Below are 16,262 nucleotides of genomic sequence, written 5' to 3'. Positions count from 1 at the left end.
TCTTAAAAGAACCCGACCTTAGGGTTCTAGGCAGCCACAGCAAAGACCTAACACTGCCCAGTAAAGGCATTCTCCTCCAATATCCTAAATTTTGGACTCCAGAAATTTTGGACTTCATTTCTGGGTGTAAATCTGAAAGCCTTCGTTTTTTCCAGTTGTAACAGAAACACTGAGAGGAGAGCTGAAGTCAAGAGAACCCCACACGCACACATTTCTAATGAGATAGATGACAATAATATTTTTGTTTTTATTTTATAAAACATGCAGTTTAAGACAAAAATTTTTTAAAAATAACAAGAAAACAAAACCTGGAACAGGAGAGTGGATGGAAGACAGATGCTTCTCAGCTGTCAACAGGAGTGAAGCCAGCAGTGAAGCTTTGTCTAGGACCCAAAGGCCCTTTCGGCAATAATAATGTTGGCAACACTGGTTTGCTTGGGACCACCAGACTCTAAATGCTGGCCCCTCCAGGCAACCCTCAAGCAGTCAGACTTAAGCTAGGTCTTGAGCTATTGTTGTATCCTGTCATTGTCCGGGACTTCAGTACTTAGCCAACTAGAAACTGAGAGTTTTGGTTCCAGGAGCTTCTTTGCCTGGGCATTAATTACCCAGGATATTTATTAAGAATATGAATTACTTTCCATCTGGGTCAATTCTAGACTCTGTTTCTGGCCCACTATTTTGCAAAGGATGAAAAAGGAATCTGGCTCCTAGACCCTTTGCAACAGTTCTGCTGCATTCCAGTTCTATTAATAGCACCATCTGTAGACCCTGAGCAAGTCCAATTCTGGAAGTAGACAGGGTATAGCCAACTTGGGAAGCCACCTCCCACTTCTAGGGCCACAGAAAACTGAAGGGAGAGGGAATTGTTCGTTGGGAGAGGGTGAGGTCAGAGCGCCAGCACTGAAGAGAAGACAGCTGCATCTGTCAGAGACAAAACAAAGAGCATTGACTCCTAAGATGAGTGGAGAAAAAGCACCCGGGGCACTTCTTATGAAGGAAAAATGCAAGAGGAAAGAGGGCGTGGACCTGCCCCAAACATTTTAGAACTTGGCAAGAAGAGGTTAGGACCAATAGAGAGTTTCAATAATAAAATCAATTTCACTGAATGTTTTGAGGATTAAGTGCTTTGTAAACTGTTAAGTGCTTTATATTACAACCTGTTGGGGTGGTACTGTTGTTAACATCATCATCATTCTTATTACGGTGGGTATAATCTTCACATATACAACCAAAACCCACCCAGTCCAGTTTCCCCTGTCCCATCCCAGGCCTTACTCTTGGGACTTGTCTGGCCCTCGGGCTCAGGCACCTTCCAGTCCATCTTTCGGCCTTTCTCGTAAAGGCCCTTGAGCACTTTGTGGAAGGACTCAGGCTCAGTGCCATTTTTGCTTAGCTCCAGATACTTTCGGTAAAGCTGAAGGGCTGTGCGGGCATCCTCAATACTGTCATGGGTCTCCCCTTGAATCTTCAAGTCTGGGGAAAGTAGAGGTGGAATAGTTTGGGGCCTAGCAAAGGGAGGAAAGTACATGTCCTCTACTCACACTCCCAACTCCCAATAAACAACAACCAAAAAAACCTGACTACCCTTAAGGGAAAGAGCCAAACATCAACCCTAGTGCACAGAAGGGATACTGAAGCTAATTAAATCCATCAGTAACTCTCACCACTAACCCAGGGTCGTAGCTACTCCCCTTGGCCTCTCACACATTTTCATGCTCTTGCTGACCACAGCAAGAGCTACAAGGCAGAGCAACTCACCCAGAAAGTACCAAGCAAGGAATCGCAGGGAAATCATTCGTTTTCGGGGCATGTGAAATAGATAAACAGTGTCAAGGACTTGGTCCTTGGGCACCTGCCAGGGATAAAAGAGTGGGAGACTGAAGGTAGGGGATCCATAATTTCCCATTTTCCAAAAGCACAATGTATACCCTGGGGGGCCCACACACAAAGAAAGACTCTTAAAAGAGCCCTGCCCGAACCATGAGGTTGATGACCCGGAAGTCCTTCTGCAGACCGTGACCCACAAACTTGACTCCAATGTCTATGAGAAAACGAAGCTTTAAGTAGGTAGACTTTAGAGTTGTAAGGTGCTTAGAGGAAATCTTGGCATCAAGGTCTCCTGGCTTTATCCCTGAGTACTGAGTCAAGTAATCCACCACCTAGGGATAGAGAAAAGGTCAAGCGACCCAGGAAACGAGGTGCACAGTTCCCCCTGCCACTCTTCCCTGGGTTCTAGGGCACTCTATATAAGCACAGGGTCTCTCTCACTTGCATCTCCACATCCTATTACCTGCTCCTGGGTAGAGATGTAGTCATCAATGAAGGGGATACCCTCATTGGGTCCCTGGCCCCTAACGCAGGTAATCCTCGCTACTGACATCTGGCTTGGCTTGATGGTAGACTTGGTGCCATCGCTGCGCAGCTCTGCTTCTTCCTATATGAGAAGAGTTCATAAGGAAATCAGAGAAATGCTTATGACTCCTAATATCCCCAGAGTTCTGTTCTAACACCCCACCCTTTTTGGTCTTGGTTACCTCATTAAGGGTGACAAACTCAGCGTCCAGGCCCACCAAGTCCCCAACCTGTGGCATCTCATTCAGCATCAGGGGAATAAAGGTCGTATGTGTTTTCCGCTGCTTCCGTGCTAATGAGGCTTCAGCCAGCAGAACACTTGCCTCGATGGGGTTCTTAACTGGAAGGGAGAATCCAGAAGACAAGATGGCTCGGGAGAGGGAAGTGACGAGGGGAGGGAAGCTGGAGTGGCTACCAGAGACCAGGTCTACACTGTTATCCCAATAATCAAAGCATGTGAGTAAAAAGATCATGTCTGATGGACAGAGCAGGTAGACGGAACAGGACAAATCAGAAAATTATCGGGAAATAGGCTAAAAAAAGCCAAAAACGTTAACAGAGAGGAAGGAATAAGATTCTCACTTTAGACTTTACCTTAGTAAATCCAGAAAAATAAAGTTACAGAGAAACTATGGTTTAAAGGCATCAAAAAGGGACTTAATAAGGAGTTCATCATCAAAAAAAGAGATCTTCACTTGGGGATAAGAATGGTTAGTCTCAAAATCATAACCTTAGCCATTTGGATCACACTTCCCCCCATCACCTCTTCCCTCGACACCCTCAGTATCTCCAGATTCTAAATTTAAGGCCTGATGAGCAGGAATTGCTCTACTGTCCCTGGAAATATTAACACTGGTTGCCAGTCCTAATCTTAACAAGCTATTTCCCAGATCTCTTCCTGAAGACCAATCTAATTGCCCACACCCTTGGATCTACACTGTACCACTTACTGTTCAGGTTGTATTTGGAATTAAGATTCCTTTTGATGTAATAAAGGATAGCAGGCACTTTCCAATTCATGTCAAACTGCACAGCTTCATGCTATAAAAGAAAAAGCACTTAATGGCCTACATATATGCCCCTTTTCCCTTTATCCCAAGTCAGAGAGAAGACAGGACTCAGGTGCTATTTTTAGCTCTGCTTTTTATTATTGAGGCCCCACCCCTCCCTCTGAATCTGCCTGGCACTCTCTCAGGCACTGAGGATGAGGATGCTAAAAAAAAAGGGAGATGAAAGGGGGAACAGAATGTATTACAACTAACCTTATCAATAGGTTCAATGAGAAAGTCGTTGAAGAGATACCACTGCTGGTGGGTAACACCCTGTGGAGATACAGAGACACAGTGATGCCAAAGTGATGGCTGGAGCATTCTGGCTCAGACTTAAGGTAAGGACAGACCTGGGACTCCACTGTGGCCACCACCAGGAGTGTCCCTGCCCTGTATTACCTCACTCACCTCCTTGCGCTGGTGGTAGGTCTCTCCAACTTTGATGTGAGCCACCAGGCTGCCCCCTGTGCGTGAGTCCAGGATGTGTACCACAGTAGCCATCAGGTCATACACATAGACACCATGCTCCTCCTCTGCCCTGGCTGGGCCCCACTGTGAGGGGGGTACCCAGGCTGCTAAGCTAAGTTTAAGGATGAGGAAGGAAGGGGAATGGGGATAGAGGACAGGGAGTCTGGGGTATAGGGATGGGGGACGAGGGTGGGTTCTTTCCATCCTAGCCCATCTATGACTCCCAACACTGAACTGAGTCACTCTGGAAAAGCCCACAACTGGTGAATACTAGGCCTTATTCCCTTTTTTCCCCTATGCTAAATTCCACCTTCCCCTTGCCTTGCTTCTGCCCCGACCTTCTCTTTTTTTTTGGGCCGCGCCACGCGGCTTATGGGATTCTAGTTCCGGACCAGGGATCGAACTCGGGGCCCCAGAAGTGAGAGCGCTGAGTCCTAACGACTGGACCGCCAGGGAATTCCCGGACCTTCTCTCCCTTATTCCCCCTCCTCTTCCCAGTTTTTCAACAACCTGCATCTCATCCCCATCAGTCCAATTGCAAACATCCAGCCCTTTGTTCTTGGTCATCTTCATTCGAATGGAGAAAGGAAGCCAGACATTCTTCAACTCCTCAATGGAGGGACACATCAGCATGCCCTCTGGACTCCCTAGTTCCTTCCTATCAGGACAGGAGAATTGGAAATTTGTTCTGAGGAGCTCTGACCAGTGACAAGAGAAGCCCCTGAGTAGTTCAATCCTTTGACCACTCTATAGACAATACCTACCAATCAGCCAAAGCAAACTCCTTATTCTTGGAGATTTCCCCACCATGCTTCTTTATTGCTATCTTGAAGGCAACCTGAACACAAAGGAGAAAATATCCAATTCCTCAGGAACATTAACCATATATGGAAGTCAAAAGAGGGAAGAACTAAAAGTACTCCTAAAGTCCTGCTTCTAGACTCAGGCCTTACCTCAGCCTGCATTCTCCAGAAATCAGCTTCTTTCAAGCTGTTCACCTCACAATTGATGACAAGAATATCTGGGAGATGGCAGATGTTGCGGGTCTGAATCTGAGAGGATAAAACAAACAAGGAATGGCAGGCGGCCTACAGGGAGAGAAACCTGGACATGAACAGTTAAGCCTGGACCTGCATCCTCCAGTTGGGGTTCTTCCCACTCCCTATAGATCGCTGGATGGTGGTGCTGACCCAGCCAGTCCCAGATGAGACCATGGCCGAGTCCCCAACATGGCAGGACTCTAGTCCAGTGCAACCGCCCACTCACCGTGGGCTGGTACTTTTCACAGTTGTCACACCAGGCCTGTGTATTCTGCTCCAGGCAGATGCTTCGCTTCAGCACCTGAGCAAAGTCACAGTTCTTCCCGGTTTTATCTGAGGGGAAACTGGATGCTTCATTCCAGGTCCTCCCTGTACCCACTGTTAGCCCCCCAACACCCTCTCCTTGATGTTACAGGACATCTGGGGGAGCCTCCCCAACCCAGCTGCAGGGTATACCAGTGTTGCTACCCTCAGGGTAGGAGAGCGTGAAGAGTAGGGTGGATGAGGCTCGCACGGTCTCACTGCCACAGCGGCAGAGGCTGCAGTTTTCCATCTCACAGCTGAACAGCTGCCCAATGACAGAGTCTCCCGATGAGCAAAAGCTGCTAAGAGTGGGGAGGGCAATATATGCACACTGAGGGAGTTAGGAGACCCTTTAAGTCACAGTGGGGCTTATCATGGGGGCTTTAACTATTCCTGTCCCAATTCCATACCTGCCTCCAGCACCTCGATAAGCCTGGGGTACTTCCAGCTCCTGCAAATCTTGATGCAGTTGAGTGAGAATGAAGCGATTCCACCTCTGAATGAGCCTGGCCAGATTGCCCTTGCCTGAAGCCTCATCCGAGTCAGCCAAAATCAGACCAAGGGCCGAGGCCTCAGGAATGGTGCGGAACGCCCGAAGAAAATTACTGCCCTGGAATCCAGGAAGTGTGTTGGTGGAAAAGGGTTATTTTCTCTTTTGTGGCCATCTGCAGAGTGATGACCCTGCCTACTGTCCACCTCCCTTCCCCTTTTATTGTCCCAGGTCTCCAGGCACTGACCTGACAAGGGTCACCTCGGGAGAGGTCCAACATGTGGAAGAGGAAGCCCAGCTCACATGCTAGGCAGAACTCCTTCTGGCAAAGGTGGTTCTGGATTAGACAGCGAACAGGCTCCAGGAAATAGAGCACCTGGAGGGAAGAGCAGGAGATATGATGCAGACAACTGGTACAGGGAGGAAGAGAAATCGGAAGGTTAAGAGATGGTGGAGAATACAGAGCTGGAGTCCACTGAAGAAGCAGAGCTCACAGAGGAGACCTGAAGGCTGAGAGGCAAGAAAGAATGGTAGAGGAGGTCTAAGTGGACTTGGCTGGGGAGACCTGGAAAAAGACGAGGGGTTGGGGGGCCCACAGAGAAAAAGAAAAGCAGTAGCCATGTTCAAATCGCAGGAACACCCAGCCTTACCTGGATCATGCAGTTACAGTAGGCATTGGGGATGTGGGGCTCTAATCCAGCAAACAGCGTCTTATTGTAGTGTTTGAAGTCAAAGTCCTCCAGCCCTAGCTTGGAGTATTTGATGGTCACCTGAAGCAGAAACAGTCTGAGCAAGAGGAAGACATCCTCAGAGTCTCCTAAATCTTTGCAGTAGCCATAACCTTCCCCCAAACCTCCCTCCTGAGTCCAGAGTGATAGGTGAAGGCTTCTTGAATGAGCCCTTCAATTCTTTCTCATGTGACCCCCTTCCCCGGGAACCTTTCCCCACATCCCAGAAGGCCCATTCCTTGGTATCCCCCAGCACCTTGCGGTATTTCTTAGAGACCATGTGGCGATGTGGCTCCTCTTCCCGCCCTACTGGTGACTCAGTGACCTGGCTGAAGCTGTCAAATTCACTGTCAGACTCCTTGAGTCGGTAAGGAATCTAGGGTTTTTAAAAAGAGGTAGCCTCGTTGGATGTGTATAATCCTCTTTGGTTTCCCCCTACCTTTATTCCAACACTGAAGCTATCATCACCAAGTCCTGAACCTTCTAATTTCATGGGATTTTCAGCATCCACTGCTTCCTTTTCATTCCCACTGCCATCACCCTACCTCATCACAGCTGGACAATGCCGATGGCATCCACACTGGGCTCCCCCACGTGCACTCTGTCCAGAATGCCGCCACCAGACTACCCCACCCAGAATGGCCCTTTTGGTGCATCACTTCTGCTATACACTGGTATGCAAGGCTTCACAAATGGCCCCTTTCCAAACTTCATCTCTCACTGTTTCCCAATACTAACAGCCACTCCAGCATAGTCCCTGTCAGGCCTTCTGAGACTTCAGTAACACTGTTCTCTCATCTTGAAAGCCTCCCCTGTTACCATCTACTTGCCCGTCTTTCACCTTTCCAGCTCAACATCCACCTCTTTTAGTACTGCCCTCCCTGACCACTCTAGCCCAGAGTACAGTTTTCCCTCTAAACAGCTCTCGCACTGAATGCTTCTAACATTCCTTTAGCATTTAACGATAGAACATAAATAATTTCTGCTATGCACAGGTCTTACCTTCACCAACCGAACACTAAACTTCTTAAGAGCAAGGACCCTATCTTTTATGTCTCTGAACCCTAACACCTAGTATAGTACCTTCAATTCAGCAGGCTTCAAAAAACCTTTACTGACTGACTAAAAGCAAACAGTAATGAGAAGGGACTTCCCTGGTGGCGCAGTGGTTAAGAATCCGCCTGCCAATGCAGGGGACACGGGTTCGAGCCCTGGTCCGGAAAGATCCCACATGCCGCGGAGCAACTAAGCCCGTGTGCCACAACTACTGAGCCTGCGCTCTAGAGCCTGCGAGCCACAACTATTGAGCCCACGTGCCACAACTACTGAAGCCTGCACTCCGCAACAAGAAGCCACCGCAATGAGACACCCACGCACCGCAACAAAGAGTAGCCCCTGCTCGCTGCAACTAGAGGAAGCCTGCGCACAGCAACGAAGACCCAACGCAGCCAAAAATAAATAAATAAATAAAATTTATTTTTAAAAAATTAATGAGAACTACCAAAGGAAAAAGACAGGAGAAACACCAATGGCCTGGGGTGGGGGCTGACCCTCTCCTCTCTGAACATACCTGATTGCGCAGCCTGGTGCGGGGGTTGGGTGCATAGCCAATGAAGCCCACCTTCTTCATGGTGCGCAGAATCTCTGCATCCACAGGGGGTGCTCGCCTATAATGTAGCATAGTTCTAGGGCTTGAAGGTTGTGGCGTCTGCCCATTCAGCCCCAATCCCCAAGGGACCAAAAAAAAAAAGAAAATACTGAGAGTAGACAAAAATCAGGAAAGAAGTAGAATAATAACACGGCTTGCAGAGAATCCTGGTATCTTGGCCCTTTCCCCCTCCCTCCTTTTGGCCCAGAGGTGAGGTACAACCTGGGAGCTGGAGCGGAGTTGGCAGCAGGCCAATCAGAGAGAAGCGTGTCAGTGGTGAGCGGGACAGGGATGAGGGAAAGAGGCAGCAGGTCCTGGCTCCAGTCCAGAGGAGGCAGTGAGTCCACGAGACAGGGCAAAGCAAACTCGGTCTCACGGGAGTAGGGGTTGAAGGAAGGCTCAGGGGAATCAGTCCAGAGATGCACACAGCCCTCAGAATCCCCAAAGGCGAGGGCCTGCTTGCTGGCTGACACGTCAAACGTCATTAGCAGAGGCCCCACAGGATTCACGTGAAAGATGTCTGCTGGATTGGCCAGGCCTGTGGGCTCACAAAACTGGCACTGCCCTAGGAGGGAGAAGGAAGACCACTGAGCCCTGGAAGATGAAAGGGAGCCATCCTTTTATGCCCTTCCTACCCTCTTCCCCTGGTATCAAGCAAAGATGGGCCCCAAATCCATTCCTAGAGATAAGAGAAAGTACCATCTGATGCCTTCCCATAAACCACAGGGAGGTTTGCTACCCAGCAAAGGACAGTTCTAAAGTTGCTTTGCCTGCTCTACCTATATTTTTTGCATATGTGTTCTTCACACTCAGAGAAAATAAAAGCTCTAATCTCTTACCAAACCTAAGTGAGACCCTGAGATCCCTCAGAAAGGTTACTTTTTCCCCAACAAAGAAATTCCAGGGAGCACACTTCTTCTCGTGCCTAGTTCCCCTTCACTCATTAACTCCTCCTACCCCATCCTACATCCCCTTCATACCTGACTGGGAGATGATAGCAAGACGAGAAGTGTATGTAGGGATGAAGCGTAAGAAGGCAGGATCCACATGAACTTGAAGTGGTGTGATGGCACGCATCATGCGTAGATCATACACCTTAAGGAAACGGTCACAGGCCAGGCCGGTGAGGCGGCTGGAGAAACCACAAGTGGCTAGCAGGTTGCCGTGCACATCAAAATCCGACAGACTCCCTGAGAAGGCATCAAACTCATGCTCCACCTTAAAAGTACGGAGGTCTCGCAGGGAAACCTGAAGAAGAGAGAACTTGGTTATCTGCCAACGCTGCTATCAGGAAGAGGACCTGCCACCTACCCAACCTTGTGAGGCCCCTACCCAAAGAACTACGGCTCTGGGCTTCCCTGGTGGCGCAGTGGTCGAGAGTCCGCCTGCCGATGCAGGGGATGCAGGTTCGTGCCCCGGTCCGGGAAGATCCCACATGCTGCGGAGCGGCTGGGCCCGTGGGCCATGGCCGCTGAGCCTGTGCGTCCGGAGCCTGTGCTCCGCAACGGGAGAGGCCACAGCAGGGAGAGGCCCGCGTACCGCAAAAAAAACAAAAAAAACAAAACAAAAAAAACAAAAAATACAAAACCAAAACAAAACAAAAAAAACTACGGCTCTAGGATACAGGCAATTAAAGCATAAAAAAAAGCAAAAACAGATGCCAAGAGCCAGATGGGACCCCAAAGAGGGCTCTTGTTTACCCCTTTGCCTCTGAGATACCCATTTACAACAGAAAACATCAGGCTGAAAGATAATCTCATAGTATAACATGGCTAAGTAGGAACTCAATCCACTCCTTCCACCCTCCAACTACAGCCCCAGAAATGAGGAAAAGGCAGAGCCCAATCACATATCTGGTGAAACAGGCCCCATGGTGGGAGGAAAAGTGGAACATAGTCAGTCACCCTGCCAGATGTGTGGCCACAGAAGAAGAAGCGATTCGTCTGTCTCATGATAGTGACTCCAGGTGTCTCAACTGCATACTGTGGAGGGAAGCGGGAGAAACCAGTGAGAATGATTCTTCCCACAGACCAAAGGAACAGAAAGGTCGCACACATCACAGGCATTTCCAGCTTATACTCCCCCCAATAACCTCAGGCCCTGCTTGTACCTTCTGCGTCTCCTGGACAGTGTTAAGGTCAATCTCCAATATGTGGTTCTGCAGCCCACCAACGAGCAGAGTGCTGCTGTCAGTCAGCAGCAGACTGTGCATATCTTCACTCTCATCCAGCCTGTGAGAGAGGAAAAGCTAAGGGGCCAGGGTCTCAAAAGTTTCCAATTCTCTAGACCTCCCACTCTGTGAGGGACCCTCTTTCCCAGTCCAGAGGTGAGAAACTACTTACAGGTAATCAAATATAATAAGGCCTCCACGGGCCATATACTTCAGGTTGTTCTTGGTAAGAAAAAGGATGCCATTCTCCAGGCTTTGGATCTGCCGAATGTCATCACTGCCATTGACCTGAAATGATGAGTAGCGTTCCAAAGCTGGGCCGAAAAATGACGTGGCATGGCCCTGTAGTGGACAAGAAGATGAGAGACATCCTGAGTGGAGGGGCAAGGCCATCCCAGATACAAATCAGAGACTGGACATTGCTCAGTTTTTCTCCATTCCTGCCTGGCCTTTCTGGCTAGCAGTGACTAAGGCATAAGGCTGAGCACCAATCTTAGTGATAAAAACACTGATAACACTATCTTATGTTTGTTTAATGCTTTACAAAGTAGTTCTATAAACTCTACCTCATTTTATCCTCACAATGTCCTTGCTGAATAGGTAATGGCTCAGTTGGTTAGAACAGTGCTCAGAAGGTCAGGGACGTGGGTCCAATCCTCCAATGGCCAGCTGGCTTTCTTATGTTCCACAGTCTTTTTTTTTTTGTTTAATAAATTTATTTATTTAATTTTTGCCCGCTTTGGGTCTTCGTTGATGTGCGCGGGCTTTCTCTAGTTGTGGCGAACGGGGGCTACTCTTCATTGTGGAGCATGGGCTTCTCACTGCGGTGGCTTCTCTTGTTGCGGAGCATGGGATCGAGGCTCACGAGCGTCAGTAGTTGCAGCACGCAGGCTCAGTAGTTGTGGCTCGTGGGCTCTAGAGCGCAGGCTCAGTAGTTGTGGCGCACGGGCTTAGTTGCTCCGCAGCATGTGGGATCCTCCCGGACTAGGGCTCGAACCCGTGTCCCCTGCATTGGCAGGCGGATTCTTAACCACTGCGCCACCAGGGAAGTCCCCACAGTCAAGTCATAATCTCTACCAGCCAACTGGGAAATGTGTACTGTGGGTCACAGGCTGGAATAGAGAGAATGTGAAACTCATGCCATCCTTGGCTCCTATGACATCATCCACTCCTGGTTTCTCTCCTGACTCTTAGCTCACTATCTTCTCCTTATGTGCAACCCTTATGACCACTCTTGAAACATGGCTATTCCCAGCCCACTATCTTCTCACTCTACTTTTCTTCCTAGATAATCTCACCTACTCTTAAGGTTTTAACCATTCATCTTAAAGTTGATGAATCCTACTTTTCTCCTCTAGGCCAGACCACTGCCTCAAGCTTCAGACTCATATATCCAAATTCCTACTATATGTCTCTCTTTAGATATCCCATGAGAACCTCAAACTTGTTACATCCTAAATCAAATTCACCATCTTGGGCTTCCCTGGTGTGGCAGTGGTTAAGAATCCACCTGCCAATGCAGGGGACATCGGTTCGAGCCCTGCTCCGGGAAGATCTCACATGCCGCAGGGCAACTAAGCCCGTGTGACACAACTACTGAGCCTGCGCTCTAGAACCCACGAGTGTTGCAACTACTGAAGCCTGCGAGCCTAGAGTCCGTGCTCCGCAACAAGAGAAGCCACAGCAGTGAGAAGCCCGCACACCACAACGAAGAGTAGCCCCCGCTGGCAACAACTAGAGAAAGCCCGCACGCAGCAACGGAGACCCAACGCAGCCAAAAATAAATTTAAAAAAAATTCACCATCTTTACCCCATTTCAATTCCTCTTAACTGTATTCCCTATGGTACCATGATCTACTCAGTGGAGTAAGTCACTGGTAGTTGACTTAAATCTTATTTATTTTACTTCCTAAATATTTCTCAAATCTGTTCTCATGTATAAATCTCTACAGTGCTTCGTTCAGGCCTTCAATGTATTTTATGTGAACTACTACAACATACTGCACACTGAGTCCTGCCCCATTCCCCTTAAATCAAACTCTGTACTGCTACCTCAGCACTCCACCTAAGATGCAAACCGGACCTTGTCTTTCTGGATAAAAACCTTCAGTGGACTGAAGAATCAGTCCAACTCTTTTAGCATAGCATATGAGGTTTTTTTAGAATGTTCTCCCCCCGATATCTGCATGGCTCCCTCCCTCCCTTCTAGGGAGATTAGAATGGACATCCTGGCCTGTATCCAGGTCTCTACTCAAATGTGACTTTATCAGAGAGCCCTTCCCTTGACCAACTATGTAAAATCGCAACACCTCCCACCCTTTGATACCTCAACTCCCTTATTCCACTGTATTTTTCTTAAGGATTCTAAGCAACACCTGATATGTCATAAATATATTTGTGTTGCCTTTTAAAATGCTTATTCCAAACTTAGACCCCAGAGCAAGGTCTGGCACCTTAAAGGTGCTCAAAACACACTGGCTGAAGAAATGTCTAACTCTTCAGCTTCATCGTCTAGTCCAGTAAACCCTACTTGCTTATAGTTCCTGCGCTCTGCAATCATCATGCTATATAATATCTTGGGAATCACTGTTTACCCTGTTGCTTTTGCCAAGATAGCATTTCCTCCTCTTCTTCATCTGACTCCTACTCATCTCTCAAGACTCAGCGCAGGTGTCACTTCCTTCTGGAGATCCTCTAATCCTCTTCTATGCTCACCAACACTCAGTACGTATTTTCACACTGGCATTTATTAGTTTATATCCTAAATTCATAATTATTAAGTGAAACATTTTAGTTTCTTTTAAAGTGCCACAAAATTATCTGTTCGTTTTCCTCGTTGTCCTGTGAACTCCTTGAGGGCAAGGATTATGTTTTATTCAGCTTTATTCCCTGGGCCTAGCCTGTCAGTAGACACTGCCTACTGAATTGAGTATATTACCAAAAAAATCCACTCATTCCAATGGAAAAACAATTCCCGCCCTATAGAAGGTAAATTAGTAAACCAAGGATACCATGTTATTTCTTACAAAATCTTTGGGCTCCCTAGCATATTGGCAATATGGATACATTTTAAGAAATTAACAATGATAACTGCTCCCAGAGAGATTATAATCAGCCAAAGACAAAATGATTCCATGTAACACGTGCAGAAACATGCACTAAACATTCTATAATTAGGGAATTCCCTGGTGGTCCAGTGGTTAGGACTTGGCGCTTTCACTGCCAGGGCCCAGGTTTGATCCCTGGTTGGGGGTACTAAGATCCCACAAGCCACGCGGCACGGCCAGAAAAGAAAATATTCTATAATTATAAAAATGGAAAACAGAGGAGGAGCATTAGAGACTATATTTAGATGGCTATAGACTAACTGATGTGTAGTTATTAAGATTAATCAAAGCATGGAATGGGCAAATTGTGGTAGAATTAGGATGCCTTCTGAAAAAGAACACCTATGTAAAGCATCTCTGGATCCTATGACTCGCTCTTTCTCCCTCCACTCCCCTCCTCTTGGCTTGACTTGGAGACCCAGCTAACTTTCATCACCTCAACTCAGTTCTGGCTCCCTGCAAAGCAACTGTTCTTGGGTTAAAACCAGATAAAAGACCTCCAACATCTCCGTCCAGCCATTACAAAGGAGTACAGTTCTTACCCCATGGCTTCCCACCCACAGCATCTCCTCGTGCAAGTCAAAGTGGGAGACGGAGACAGGCACACCCACTTCAGCCACCACACTGTGCAACTCAGAGTAGACACCTTCCATTATGTGCACTGACTCCTGGACAGGAAGAGCCTCTAAGGCCACTCCCTCCGGGTCCAGCTCCACATTCTGTAGCAGACTTGGGTTCAGGTGGGCATCCAGGACAGGATCCAGGGCAGAATGCATGGCTGGAGCATACTCTGCTAGTCCAGGGTCCAGAACCTCGAAGTTCATGATGATGATGATGATGATGGCAGCAGATTAGACCCGTGTCACACCCTCCCTTGCCACAGCCCCTTTGGATGCCTGACCCAGCCTTCAGCAGGATGACACCAGTGAACCTAGAATGGACATCCTGACCTGCAAAGGGAAAGAGATAGCTGAGTCAGGGGTAGGCCCAGGTACTTGTATTTAGGGTGTTCCAAGTTTTACCGGCAGGGGGGAGATGATGCAGGCAGAAAATGTGAGAATGCTAGGCACGGGACGAACAAGCAGGAAGGGAATGGGCATTGGGATAGAGGTGGGAGAAGTGCTGTCCCTTCCTCTTCTCCTCTAGGCACTCTGTACTCCCCACCACCCCACTAACTTAATCCCTGACTTCCCTTTCACCTCCCTTCAGGCCTGCTCACTTGCCTGGTTCATCTCTGAACCATCAGTAGTAAGAGCAGCAACTGCGGGGGTAGGGGTTAGGTAGAGTGAGCTAACGTGCTTGTTTCCCAGAATTAGGGGTGGGGGTAGATGGTTGAGAGGGGAGAACAAGAGAAGTCAATTTCCCAGAATCCTCTGCAATGTTACCCAGGATTCTCTAGGGGAAAATAAGAATGGCCAGTTACCCACAGTTGGGGCGGGGGTAGGGGTACGTGATGGAAATAGCTAGTTACCCAGAATTCTCTGGGGGAACCAGAAAAATCAATTACCCATAATTCTCCCCCGCCGGCGGGGAGGGGAGGGATTAGGGAAGGGGTCAGATGTGTTCCCGGGATGCTTACGGGGATTGGGTCATTACCAAGATTTCTCCATGGCGGATATTTTGGAGCGCGTGGAATTAAAACGAGTAGGGGGGAGAACAAGCGCCGTCAGCTCCGAGGGAAATTCCAGTTTCCCCAAGTCTCCCCCGCGCCTCTGGTTCAACCAAACTCTACGACGGAAAAGACGAAGCACTCCCAGTCGTCGCTTCCAATCAGGAAGGGCTAGGGGCTCACCTCAGCCAATCGGAAGGAGCCAGGTACAGCCGGCCCCGCGAGAAGACGTGTGACACGGGAGCTGAGCAAAAGCAAGAGCTATGGGGCGCGGGTAGGGACACACGTAGTCAGACCTTGTTCCTGTTTGCTGCGTTAGAAAGTAACCTCTTCTCTTTTAAGCCTTCTTTAAACAAAATTAGAGAGCCCCAGGCTTGCAGATCGAACTTTCATGCTCCCTATAGCTTTAGAAACTAGAATAAGGGGCGCCCAAGGCAAAGCATTGGGAATCGATTGCTGGGTATTCCCAGTATGGCCCAGTCCACCCCCTCTTCCCGTGGTTCTCTTGTGAGCACTCCGCCACCTCCGACCCTGTTACCCCCGAAACTCGCTGGCATTTCCTATCATTTCCAGGCATGGGAGAGAAAAAAGGAAGCGGGAGGCAGCCTCCTAACACGGCCCAAGTAGCTGAGGCAACTGTCTGAAAGGCAACCGTCTGAAACTCCCATCTGTGATTGTTCCCTCCCCAGAGGCGCCGGTAATATTTCCAGGGAACAGGACTCCTCAGCTATCAAATTCCCCTAGCTCGTGGAGCTGGACATTATTCCTCAGAGGGACAGGGCATAGCAAATTGAGACATTTGCTTTCCCCAAACTCTTACAGATTTAGCGTCAGCACTTAGGGATTCTTGGGGTCCAACTCTGAGCTTGAACTGCTTTGGAATAGATCCAGGTTGTTAGATGTCTGTGGGGTATTTTAGCTCAGTTTCTAAAGGCCACATAGAGGGCCTCTGGTGGAAGGAATTCCTCATAGAGGATACAGTTTTAAAGCATTTCTCTCTCTCAATAAAGACTGGTAAATAGACCTTCATAAAAGAACCCAAGAATTTAGTTTTCCAGGACTCAGAGGGGTTCTAGACTTGTCAGAGGTCATTGATGGAGAGAAAAACACCTTAACTCAGAGGGTCTCTCAAACTGATCTGACTTCCCTGGATTTAAAATCCTGTAAAAAGATGGGTGCTGAGAGACAGGGACAGTACCTACCCTTGAGAAATTTCCATATTGAGGTCTCTAAGAAAGGCTCAACAGTGAGAATTAAAGGGCCTGAGATGCCAGAGATACCTGGGCTAAATGAGC

At 48.3% G+C, this 16,262-nt stretch overlaps 1 protein-coding gene across 6 annotated transcripts; it reads right to left on the bottom strand.

Annotated features, from left to right (window-relative positions):
- Window positions 1-236: 236 nt before the first annotated feature.
- Window positions 237-15,107, bottom strand: PAN2 (poly(A) specific ribonuclease subunit PAN2). Of its 6 annotated transcripts, none has more exons than XM_024736902.1 (26): window positions 14,955-15,107; window positions 13,901-14,308; window positions 10,424-10,593; window positions 10,192-10,312; window positions 9,986-10,063; window positions 9,062-9,329; window positions 8,304-8,646; window positions 8,004-8,100; window positions 6,690-6,809; window positions 6,356-6,475; window positions 5,953-6,081; window positions 5,626-5,825; window positions 5,369-5,517; window positions 5,139-5,245; window positions 4,826-4,924; window positions 4,637-4,710; window positions 4,383-4,530; window positions 3,813-3,956; window positions 3,618-3,677; window positions 3,306-3,396; window positions 2,538-2,695; window positions 2,294-2,437; window positions 1,983-2,162; window positions 1,762-1,855; window positions 1,279-1,476; window positions 237-924 (listed from the first exon to the last, which is right to left on the bottom strand). In XM_024736902.1, exons 2-26 carry the CDS (start codon window positions 14,180-14,182, stop codon window positions 890-892), a joined length of 3,609 nt encoding a protein of 1,202 aa, XP_024592670.1. In that variant the 5' UTR covers window positions 14,183-14,308; window positions 14,955-15,107; the 3' UTR covers window positions 237-889. The 6 variants fall into 6 exon arrangements, with proteins under 6 accessions (XP_024592670.1, XP_024592672.1, XP_024592671.1 ...); XM_024736904.1 differs by having other exon boundaries at window positions 5,381-5,517; XM_024736903.1 differs by having other exon boundaries at window positions 5,369-5,514.
- Between the last annotated feature and the right edge of the window lie 1,155 nt (window positions 15,108-16,262).

This window comes from Neophocaena asiaeorientalis, unplaced genomic scaffold (genome assembly GCF_003031525.2).
Source record: "Neophocaena asiaeorientalis asiaeorientalis breed wild unplaced genomic scaffold, Neophocaena_asiaeorientalis_V1.1 scaffold134, whole genome shotgun sequence".
NCBI lineage: Eukaryota > Metazoa > Chordata > Mammalia > Artiodactyla > Phocoenidae > Neophocaena > Neophocaena asiaeorientalis.
The sequence above is the reverse complement of the archived record's forward strand: the minus strand, read 5'-3'. Positions and strand labels throughout refer to the sequence as shown.